The 12,747-nt window shown below is 33.8% G+C and overlaps 1 protein-coding gene across 1 annotated transcript; it reads right to left on the reverse strand.

Annotated features, from left to right (window-relative positions):
* Window positions 1-1,574: 1,574 nt before the first annotated feature.
* On the reverse strand, window positions 1,575-2,528 carry LOC141511504 (olfactory receptor 2T2-like). The gene has a single exon (XM_074220658.1). It carries the CDS (start codon window positions 2,526-2,528, stop codon window positions 1,575-1,577), a length of 954 nt encoding a protein of 317 aa, XP_074076759.1.
* Window positions 2,529-12,747: the final 10,219 nt, after the last annotated feature.

A 12,747-nucleotide genomic window follows, 5' to 3' on the forward strand; every position in this document is an offset into this window, starting at 1 on the left:
AAGGCAAAAGACATTTATTGTCTTTAAAGAGTTCATAATCTTATGGGGAAAACAAAAGAAAACCATTACAAACTATATACAGAAAAAAAGAGGAAATAAAAAGAGGAAAGTTTCTATAAATAAGATGAATTAGAAAAGACTTCCTGTTGAAGATGAGCTTTTAATTGGGACAATAAGGAAGCCAGAGAGGCCTGTAAGCAGAAATAAAGGAGGGGGAGACCATTCCAGGCATAAGGGGACAGTCTGGTAAAATGCTATAACTGAGAGATTTGTATCTTCTTCACAGAATAGCCAGGAGTCATGTCACTGGATAAAAGAGTACATGGTAAGGACAGGATGAAAGGCAAAAAAAAAAAACAAAAAACTGGAAGGGTCTAAAAGGTTATGAAGGGCTTTGATTCCAAAACAGAGGATTTTTAAAATTTGAATCTGGAAGTGATAAGGGACCACTAGAGTTTATCCAGTATGAGACTGGTATAGTCAGAGTGGCACTTAAGGATTAAGTATTAGCATGGTGGCAAAGAAGGGAGCACATTTGAGAGATGTTACAAAAGTGAGTTTTACAGACCTTGGAAAAAGTTTGTATATGAATTGTGGGCTTAGCAATAATGTGGAACCAAGTAGAATACTGAGGTTGCAAGCCTTGGAGACTGGAAGGATTACTGATCTCATCAGAAATAGGCATATTTGTAAGTGGGAAGTATATTTTAGAAAACAAATAAGTTTATTTTTGGACATGAGCTTAAAATATCTACTGAGTCTCTGATTTGGGATATGTAAAAGACAGGTGGAAATGCAAAATTGGAGGTTAAAAGAGAGTTTAGGACTAGATCAGTAGATTTAATCAAATAGAGAAGGCAATTAAATTCATGGGAACTAATGAGAATACCAAGAACCAGAGAGGGAGAAAAAAAAAGGACTCTGGACAAAACTGTGAGACTCATTGATTAAAGGATATGATCTGGATGAGGATTCAGCAAGATAAAGAGAAGAAACAGTAAAATAAGTTGGATGAGAACCAAGAGAGAATGTTTCTCTAGAAACTAGTAAAGATAGCATTAAGGAGAATAAGGGGATTGACAGTGTCAAAGACACTGTCAAGAGAGGTCAAGAAGAATGAGGATTGAGGAAAGCCATTGGATTTAGAAATTTGAAATAATTATTATCTTTGGAGGGAGTACTTTTGGTGGAATGATGAAATAAGAAGCTGTATTACAGGGAAACATAATTAAAGGAGAAGAAGTAGAGGGTAGCTGTTAGCATGCTTTCTCAAGAAATTCAAATGGTAAGTAGAAATAGAAGGATGGATCAAGTGAGGATTTTTTGAGCTGTATGAGACTTTGGCATTTTGATAGGTAGTAGAAGAGGAGTTTGTAGACAAGGAGAGTTTGAAGATAAGTAAGAGACTACAATAATATTTTAAGTGATAAAATCCTTGGGCAACCTAAATGTCATTAAATGCAATATTTTTCAAATCATTAAACATTTTATTGAGCAAATGGTTGGTTTATTGTGAAGATGATAGTGATAAAAGCTGAGTTAGGTGTTCACAATTTCATATATTACTCCATAATTTAATACATTCCTTGAATTTTTTGGGAAGAAAAACATTTTCTCAATGCTTTCTTTAGAGCTGCTGACACATCTTTATTCCTAAGGCTGTATATCACAGGGTTGAGCATAGGAGTAAGAATGGTGTAAAAAGCTGAAACTATTTTGTCTTTTTCTGGCGTGTGAAAGGAGCGGGGCAAAACATTAGAATAGAAAGCAGCTCCATAGAAAATACTGACCACCATTAGATGGGAAGAGCAAGTGGCTAAGGCTTTGTGTCTACCTTCAGCAGAATTCATCTGAGTGACAGTAACCAAGATCCGAATATAAGAAAAAGAGATAAGGGATATGGGAACAATGAGCATCAGAATGCAACAGGCATACATAAGGGTCTCATATAGGGATGTGTCTGCACATGCTAGCTTTAGGACAGCTGGAATCTCACAGAAAAAGTGATTAATCTTTCGTGAGCCACAATAAGGAAAATTCATAGTGACAGGTGTCAACATAAAGCCATCAAGGGAACCACCAATCCAGGACCCTACTACCATAAACAAGCAGACTCGATGGTTCATTAAGAGAGGATAATGGAGTGGGTTACAGACAGCTACATAGCGATCATAGGCCATGAGACCCAAGAAGAAGGCTTCACTCCCAAATAAAGTCAAGTAAAGGAAGATTTGAACTGCACATCCCACAAAGGAAATGTTCTTCTCCCTGGATAGAAGGTCTGCTAACATCTTAGGTACAGTAATGCAGATGTAGACAGTATCCATGATAGAGAGTTGACTGAGTAAAAAATACATGGGAGTATGAAGCTTGGAATCCACATGAATAAGCAAAATCATGATCATATTGGCCATTATAGCCACCACGAAGATAGATAAGATGATAATGAAGATCAAACCAGGGAATTTGGGATTGATGAAGAGTCCCAAAAACATAAAGTCAGTGGAATTCTGATATCGTGTTTCCATTTCCTTGCCAAATTACCTAAAGTTATAAGAAGGCAAAGTTGGTTATTTAGTTATCACACGGAGGATGTTGCTGGGTATCTTAAAGGAATGAGATCTAAAGAATTATTATGCATAATTTCTTACATAACTTTATGGACATGGGTTGCCCTAAAATTTGCTCTGTAGGTATTCCTCAAAGGAAATTCATGGATTATAGAGAGAAGGAACACATTTAAATTTCCTTTGGGTAATTTGGAAAGTCTCCCAGGACAAATTCTATTCCAAAGTTGCCTTCTGACAACATCAAAAATAGTATTGACTTCTTTGAAAAATAGACTTCTGGAGCTCTGTTTGGGGCTCCTTGTATTTGTTATCATGAATAACAGTAATTTATATATTTATATATGTATGTATACACACATATACAAATACATAAACATACACATTCAAAGCTATATATACAAGGAGTCATAGAAGTATTAATTTAATTTTAATACCTCAGACACAAATTATGATTTAACCCAAATTTTTAGATATAAATCTTTGAGTGCCTGGGATTTTAGATTTTGAAATTTAGTTTTATAAAATTAATTTGCACTATTATTTATGTATTTATTTATTTTTACATTACAATAGTCTTGTTGTAAAATTAACCAATCTCCCTTCCCCCCACAAAGATAGAGAAACCTCAAGAAAAATAAAGTAAGAGGAAAAGAAAACAATGAACTTCAGTCTGTGTTTGGATACCATCAACTCTGTCTCTGGAATGAATCACATTTTCTAACAGAAGTCCATCAGAGGGAGTAACTAGGTAGTGCAGTGAACAGAGCACTGGCCCTGGAGGCAGGAAGATCTGAGCCCAAATCTGGCTTCATATATCCAACAACCACCTGGCCAGGTGACCCAGCAGCCACCCCACCCCAATGCCTTTGAAAAACCAAAAAAATAAAAAAGAGTAAGTCCTTCAGAAAAGTTGCTTAAATATTTATTTTCCACAGTTGCTATTACTAATATTTCCCTCCATTCTATTCTTCCCCACTTCCATTTATTCTATTCTCTCTCTTCTTTCACTGCATCTGTCCTCAAAAGTATGTTGTATCTGATCACCCTCTCCCATTATCCTCCCTCTCCTGTATCACCTACACCACCCCTCTTCTCCCCCTGTCCTCTTTCTCCCATCCTTTCCCTATCATTTTTCCTTTATGGTAAGATAGATTTCTATACCCTATTGAGTGTTTCCTCTCTGAGTCATTTTTTGTTGAGAATTATGGCTCACTCATTCCCCCTTATCTTTCCCCCTACTACTCCATTGTAAAAGGTTTTTTTTTTAATATTTTACATAAAAACTGTCCATTTTACCTATTCTTTCCCTTTCTCCCAGTACATTCCTTTTTCACTCATTAACTCCATATTTATAATATATTATACTTTCATATTCAGCTCTTTCCTGTGCCATATCTATCTCTATCTCTATCTCTATCTCTATCTCTATCTCTATCTCTATCTCTATCTCTATCTCTATCTCTATCTCTATCCCTATCTCTATCTCTATCTCTATCTCTATCTATATACTCCTAACTGCTCTAATAAATGACAAGGTTTATATGACTTATCAGCATCATCTTCCCATATAGTAATATATGCAGTTCAACATCATTAAATCCCTCATAATTTGCCCTTCATATTCACCCTCTGTTTTGCCCAAGTCCTGTACTTGGAGATCAAATTTTCTGTTCAGCTCTGATTCTTTCAACACGAAAGTTTGAAAGTCCCTTCTTTCATTGAATTTCTATCTTTCCCTCAACTGGGTGTTGATTCTTGGTTGCAATCCAAGATCTTTGCCTTCCAGAATATTATATTCTAAACTCTCTGAGTCCTTAATATAGATGCTGCTAAATTTTCTTTAATCCTGATTTTAGCACCACTATACTCAAATTGTTTCTTTCTGAGTGCTTGTAATTTTTTCTCTTTCCCTTGGGAGTCCTGAAATTTGATTAGAATATTTCTAGGAGGATTTTTGTGGGGGAGGGGATCTCTTTCAAAAGGTGACTGGTAGATTTCTTCAATTTCTATTTGATCCTCTGCTTATAGTATATCAGAATTTCTCTAAATATGAGGTCTAGGCTCTTTTCTGGTTATGAATTTCAGGTAGTCCAAGAATTTTTAGATTATCTCTCCTGAATTTGTTTTCCTGGTCAATTGTTTTTCCAATGAGATATTTTACATTTTCTTCTAGTTTTTTCATTCTTTTGGTTTTGTTTTATTGTTTCTTGATTTCTCACAAAGTCAACAGTTTCCCTTAGCTTCATTCTACATTTGAGGGAGTTATTTTCTTCACAGAGCTTTCTTATCTCCTTTTCCATCTGGTCAAGTCTGCTTTTTAAGGCATTCTTCTCCTCATTGACCTTTTGGACTGCTTTTTTCCTTTTGAACTAAATTGGTTTTTAAATGTTATTTTCTTGGGTATTTTTGTATCTCCTTCACCAAACTTCTGACTTGGTTTTCATGATTTTCCTGAATTGCTTTCATTTCTCTTCCAATTTTTCCTTTACCTCCCTGACTTGATTTTTAAAAATCTTTTTTTTGTGCTCTTCCATAAGCCTGAGATCAAGTCCTATTTTTCTTAGAGGCTTTGAATACAGGCTTTGTCATCTTCTGAGTGTGTATTGGGACCAAAGTAATTTTCTGTGATCAGATACTTTTTTTTCTTTTGTTTACTCATTTCCCCAACTTATGATCTGCTTTTTAACATACTTCCCAAGTTTTTGAGTGTTTTGGGGACACCTCCCTGGGGAATGTAGTTCCTTTAAGGTCTTATGAGGTCTCCTTTAAAGTTCTCCTGGCCTGTGCTCTGCATTTTGGATGACTATAATCACTCCTCTCTGCCCTGGAACTGTGAGAAGAGTCCCTGCTTGGCTATAGCAGTATGGGGTCCCAGACTGTGATCAGGATCTGAGTATGAACAAAGCAACACAGTTGTGTCCCAAAGATAGTGGAGAGACTTTGACAGTATCCTCTTAACCCTTTAGTCTTTTTGAGCTGAGGACTCTGGAAGCAGCTACTGGGTGGCTATGCAGACTTCTTCTGGTTCACATTTGGGGCTGCACTGGTCTGGGCTCCAAGTTCACTCTGGTGTGGCAGAGTTTTTCATCTGACCTTCCAAGTTGTCCTTGGCAATCCCAGGGTTGAGAAGTCTGGAAACCATTCCCACTGCCACGGTGCTCCTATGGACCCAGTTGCCCCACAGGCTCTTCCTAGAGGGCTGGAGCTCATTTACTCAGGTGTGGTGTGGCCCCTAACTGTAGCCTCTTCTAATCCCAATGGAACAAACCCTGATCACAGCTATTTCAAGTTGTCTTAGGCCAGAAAATTATTTCACTCGGTCTCTCTATGAGTTCTGACATTCTAGAATCATAATTTTAAGGCATTTGGTGTGTTCTGAAGGAGAGCTTCTGGGAATTCCTACATCCACTCCATCATCTTGGTTCTACCCTGAAATGTACATTTTTAAATAAATTGAAAGCATGAAAACTTTTCTAAAGTCACAAATCTAAAGATTCAAATTTCCTTCAAAAAAAGAATTCACAAGTTATGAAGGAGGAGCAATGGTCTGATTGAAATTTTCTGGCAAAAATCTATTGCTTTTTCAATAAAAGGTACTGGTCAGTTTGAATCAACAAAGTTGCATAAAAGACAAAAATTTGCTATGATCTTATGTAATTCATTGCCATACTGTATGCAATCACATCTGGGACACTGTGTTCTCTCTCCTAGAGAACACATACTCAAGTAAATTGCTATACTCAAGTAAATTGAAAGGAAATGATTAAGGAGGAATCTGTTTACTTTATCAAGCTGTATATCACAGAAATTAATTCTAATATAGAAATACAAATAGCATCAGATATGCCCAGTAATTTGAAAACCACAGAACTGAGCAAAGGAATTATTAAGGTAAAATGAATACTCTTAAATAAATGTACAGCATATGGATAATATGCAAAAATGAATTGTGTATGTAAAAGCACAGAGAGAAATTTGACCTTATGGTCATCAATAATAGGCTAGGATTTATAATCAGAACATGACTTTGTAAATACTCAACATTTTCAAAGGGAATATAAGACAGCAGTTATCAGAATGGATGGAAGAATAGCATTGTGTATTAAAATATACTTATTTAAGGAAGTCCAAGAATTAGAAGGCATGAATAAGGAGAGTCATATATGCTATAGAAAATTGGAACAGGGAATAAAGAAGTGATAAATTTAAAAGAAATGTTGAGGAAATATACTACAGACCACATGAACTGAAATAAGAAACAAATCAACACTTCAGAAAACGTATAATGACCATGAGAAATGAGTCTAGATAACAAGAAAATCTAGATTTATTCTAAGCAACCTAGGTTTAGGAAAAGTATATTTCTTTCTTTTTTTAGGTTTTTTTGCAAGGTAATGAGGTTAAGTGGCTTGTCCAAGGCCACACATCTAGGTAATTATTAAGTGTCTGAGGCCAGATTCCAACTCAGGTACTCCTGACTCCAGGGCCGGTGCTCTATCAACTGTGTCACCTAGCCACACCAGGAAAAAATTTATTTCAAAGGATTCAGAGAAAGTATAGGTAGGACTTCATCTTCTAAAATTCTAAAACACAAGTCAGACAAAGAGGGATATGAATCTTTGAAGAATGACATTTTGAATACACAAAAAGAATTACAATAAAGGGTTAAAATAGGATTTAACAAAGGAGACTGATGTTAATATACAGAAAACTCATAATCCAATTTATATAATATATTATAATATATAATATATATATAATATACTGAGTATAATATATTATATTATATATATATATATCATATATTGAGTATAATATATTATACTCAGTCCAGGAAACAGAGAATGTTCACAAAATATTACAGCATATTGCAGGAATAGTGTACCAAGAGTATTCATAGTATTCTGAGTACAGAAAGTTAAAGGATTCAAAAAACTGTTTGAAAGCTGCATAGAGAAAAAAGAGCAACTGATAATGATGTTTAGCATTCATGGAACATGATAATTGATGACAAAATGAAAGTAGATTGTCTAATTCTTGTTTTGCTTTTTTTCTTTGCCAAGTAGAATGACCTTTTGACTTAAAAAGACAGAGTTAAAATGGCTAACCCCTAAGATAATAGCAAGAAAGCACTTATCTGCCCTCACATCACTTGGTCTAAAATGAACTTTGGTCTGCAGAAACAGAAATAACTCTTGCATATTATGATTAAAATTAACATTGAAAGATCATAAAAACAACAGAAGTTCTACAAGCCTGAAAAAAGGATATATGTTCTTATTTTCAAAATAAGAAAGAGAATTTAAACTATAAACTATATTCCAGTAAATTTAAATTTAATTTGTAGTGAAATCCTAGAATGGTTACTTAATATCTTGAAAAGGAAATAATAATCATAAAGTGCCATGACTTCAACAAGATCATACCAGATTTATCTTTTTTTCAGACAATGTTATTATTTTGGTAAACTGAGCAGATGCTATAATTAGAGTTTTTAAAAAAAATCTTAAGAAACAAAATTATTTCACTTTATTCTTTTCAAAATATGGTGACATTTCATCTATATATTAATCCAATTATATAGTTACGTGGTTGAATAGTAGCTAGACTTAGAATTAATGGGTTGTTGTTAGCTTGAATGAAGGGCTCTTAGAGCTCTGTGATTATTTATTTTTCTGCTATTTAACATTTTTTTCAGTCTTGTGAAAAGGTATACATAATATCTTATTACCACATCTAAATCATTATTAATATCAAAAAAGCTAGGAGGAATACCTAATACCTTAAATGACAGTCAAGATCTAAAAAAATTCTTGACAGATAAGGACAGAGTAGTATCTTGTGAGAATCAATCAACTGTAAAGTTTCCTTCAAAAGAAAGAATTCTCAAGTTATAAAGAAGGAGCAATGTTCTGATTGAATAATTCTTGAAAAAATCTATTGCTTTTCTATAAAAGATACTGACCTATAAACTCAGTCTGAATCAACAAAATTGTGTAGTAGACAAAAATTTGCTATGATCCTGGGCTGTTTTATAGAAGGCATAGCATCTTTGAAGAATATATAGTTAATTGTCATGCTGTATTCTATCACATCTGGGATTTTGGATTCTCTTCTAGAGACTACATTTTAAAGAGACCTGGATGGCTAGGTGGGGCAGTGGATAGAGCACCAGCCCTGGAATCTGGAGTACTTGAGTTCAAATCAGATCTCCGACACTTAATAATTGCCTAGCTGTGTGAGATCCTGGGCAAGTCACTTAATCCCATTGCCTTTAAAAAAAAACAAAGAGACCTTTGATAGAGTATAGGCTGTTTTATTCGAAATTAGAAGGATGAAGGGTTTTAATATGGGGGGACAATTGAAGGAATGAGTAATGTTTCTTCTAGAAAAGAGAAGATACAAAGGGAACATGATAGCTATCTTCTATTTGTAGAGTTGTCAAGTAAATAAGGAAGAATAAATGTAATCTCTTTTTTCCCCCAATGAATAAAAAAAGTGGCAAATACAATTTAAGCTTGATACCAGAGTGCCCTAGGCAAACACCACATCAATTTCTACCTGGTTACAAGACTTCAACATGCCCCCCCACCCCCAGTTACTCTCTCTGTTCCACCTCCCTATGATTTTCAACTTTTTTTTTCATGTATTGTCTTTCCCTGAGAGTTTGTAAGTTCCTTGAAATTAAAAAATGATTTTTGTTTTTTTCTGTATTCCTATTGCTTAACAATGTAATTGCCTCAGAGTAAGTGCTATGTTCATTAACTGAGTGGAAGAGGTGGCATAGTCATTCAGTGTAATCAATTAACAAATATAAATTAATTAGCATTAGCAATTCTTTATACTATGTGAAAAACTTTTTATTTGGCAAAATTATTACTGCTACAATGAATAATTTCAGTTATTACTATTGTGACTGACTACAGTTACTTCTATACTACTTCTTCAGAACAATAACCACTTATATTTTTATCTAATGGGCAAAGTTTTCATTTCTTTTTTTTGCAAGGCAATGGGGTTAAGTGACTTGTCCAAGGCCACACAGCTAGGTAATTATTATTAACTGTCTGAGGCTGGATTTGAACTCAGGTATTCCTGACTCCAGGGTCAGTGTTCTATCCACTGCACTGCTTAGCAGCCTCAATGGGTAAAGTTTTCTAAAACACTTTACTTACAAAAAGTCTGTGAGGTGGCCTAGTACTGATGAAATCATTCCTTTTTATCAGTGACAAGACTAATTCTCATAGTGACTTACCCATGGTCACTTTGCTAGTCTTAACCAGAAAACCTATCAAAAATAGTATTGCTGTCCTCGTTTCTTATCCCCAGATCCAATGTATTTCCTATTGCTTGTACTCATAAAAAAGATGAATTAGACTATTATAGCTCTCAAAGAGCTAATGAGGATAAGAAGAATACACAACTAAAAAAGCAGTATGCAAAGCATGCTATGAAATATCTAGTATTCTGTACAAACACCCCAGAGAAATTGAGAATATTAATTTGAAAAATCCATGCAAGGATATATGGAGAAGTTAGCACTATAATCAGACTGGGTAGGATTTCAAGTGACAGAAATGGAGGAGGGGGTAGAAAATTCCAGTGAAGAAATTAGCACAGAGACAGGAAAAAACATATGAAGATATAGATATCTATATCTATATATTATATGGTGACTATAATCTTCATATCTTCTAAAGCAGTCTTGACTCATGAAAATAAAGTGTATATTTAAGCAGATTTTGAAAACAATTATCCTTTGACAGGCCATGCATATGTCCTATTTTTTAGTTTGGAAAATATATTCATCATATGTGCATGTGGGAGTAAATAATTGGAATTAAATTTATAGCATGAGAATATAGATGGCAATATAAAAATGTGCAATTAGACCAGATTGTAGAAAATCTTAGATGCAAGCTTAAAGAATTTATGTTGCTTAGAATACAACAAAGACATTGAAGGATTATGAGGAGTGGAAGGTTGAAATTGAGTTACGTTTGGTATATAATGTAATAGAGATATATAGGTTGAATCAGAATTGGAGAGAAATAGTGTAGAATAATGAATAGGCTGTGAATTTAGAGTCAAGAAGACCTGAGGTCAAATTCAATCTCTAATCTTTTAAGAGCCCCAGATTTTGCCTTTGTAAAACTAGGATGGTTGTTGTGAAATTGAGATGAATGAGATAAATGTATATTAAACTTTTAAACCATTTAAGTATGATATAAAAGTCAGATAATATTTTCATTATTATTACTATTGTTGGAATGGAGAGAAACAGGAGACATAGAACCAGTTAGAAATCTATTATACTAGTTCAGAAAATGGGTAGTGTCAATGAGAATCAAAAAGTAGGGAAAGAGATAAAATAGAAGTGTTATTAATAAAAAGAATTTCTTAACTGATTGAATATGAGAAACTTGTAAGATAGAAAGCAGGAAAATAAACTAGTTTGGGTGAGAATGGTAAATCTTATTTGGACATGTTTAGCATGCTATTTAGAAGAACATTCAAGTGGTAACAAAAAATAATAGGTTTAGAGTTGAAAGGAATGTTAAATATCAACTAGTATAGTAGTGTCAAACTCAAATAGAAAAGAGTGCCACTTATTACGATCCTTACAAACTATTGACATAGTTTTATAATGTAGTATTATCTGTTTTATTAATTTTAAAAGTATTTCTAAATTACATTTTAATCATGTTCAGGCCTACTTAGAAGTGTTGAAGTCTGTATTGGGCCATGTGTTTTAACCCCCAATTGAGTCCAACCCTTTCATATCATCAGTAAACAGGTTGAGGAATGTGAAATGATGTGTCCAATATCACATAGGTACTTAGTGACCAGATCAGAATTTGAAACTAGAGGTTTGTTTTTTCTATATCTAATATTCTTTCCATTGTGCTATCAGACTGCAACAGTTGTTAGTGTGGAATTGAATCTACAAAGAGCTACATTTCTGGAGGCATTGCTATGTAGAGTCCTGCACAAGGACACTTGTTAGATATCTTACTCCAACACTTAATAGTGCTTTACAAAAAATGATACATCTTATCTGAATCTCATTTTGCTCATAGATAATATTGTAAAAGTAAGATATGTTCATCTCCCTTGCATGATTATTATTATTATGAGGATCAAATGTAATTTATACACACACATATATGAATGTGCATTTGTGTATATGGATATATATATATATGTAAAATGCATATACACATTCATATTATATACACATATGCCTCTGTCTCTCCATACACACACATTTATATATACACACACACATATGGTTCAGGGATCATTTTGTATAGATATACTTTTATGGTTAACTGGTCTAGACAAACAGTATGGTACAATGGAAAAAGCAATGGATTAGAATTCAGATGATTTGAATTTAAATCCCACTTCTGCCACTTATCTCCTTTGTGCCTTTGAGCAAGTCATTTAACTTTTCTGGACTTCAGTTTTATAGTTTGACTATAAAATAACCATGTGGGATGGAACAGTCCATAGACTCCCTTTCAGTTTTAATTCTATGATCTTGTTAATCCTACTAAAAATACTATTAGTGTGTGAAGAAGAACTGATGGACAGAATTGTTTATGAGGATATTCATTATTTAAGATCAAATGAAAATCCTATTTCTTTTAACAAATCCTCAGTTATTCCAACCTGCATTATTCTCTCTTCCCTAGGCTCTTTATGTTTTCCCTTATACTTAGAATAAGGGAAATTTTTCAAATGAGAGAAATGTGAAGGGCTCTCATCAAATTTTCTAATCTAGACAAAAATATCTGTATACATTTTTGTATATATATACTATAGAAATAGTTATGGATATAGAGCATTATTTATCTATATAAAGAGATATCTATATATGTAAAGATATATCTATATGGATAAGATATATACCTGACTTACCTGGAATTCAGATCAACTATTCTTTCTTCTGGACAAAATAAATAGGTGAATAGATGGCAGTTTGGTAGATGATAGATCTCTAGATCTATCATTTATCTATCTATCTATCTATCTGTCTGTCTGTCTGTCTGTCTGTCTGTCTGTCTATCTATCTATCTATCTCTCTATCCATCCATCCATTTGGATAGATTTGGATCTTTCATGCATTTATCTACCATCTATCTAGCTATCCATCCATTTATCTATCCCTATC

Source organism: Macrotis lagotis, chromosome 2 (assembly GCF_037893015.1).
Source record: "Macrotis lagotis isolate mMagLag1 chromosome 2, bilby.v1.9.chrom.fasta, whole genome shotgun sequence".
In the NCBI taxonomy this organism is placed as follows: Eukaryota; Metazoa; Chordata; class Mammalia; order Peramelemorphia; family Peramelidae; genus Macrotis; species Macrotis lagotis.

Bases quoted from the DNA above. Each gene is read 5' to 3' on its own strand.
- LOC141511504 (XM_074220658.1), bottom strand. From the start codon at position 2,528: ATGGAAACACGATATCAGAATTCCACTGACTTTATGTTTTTGGGACTC.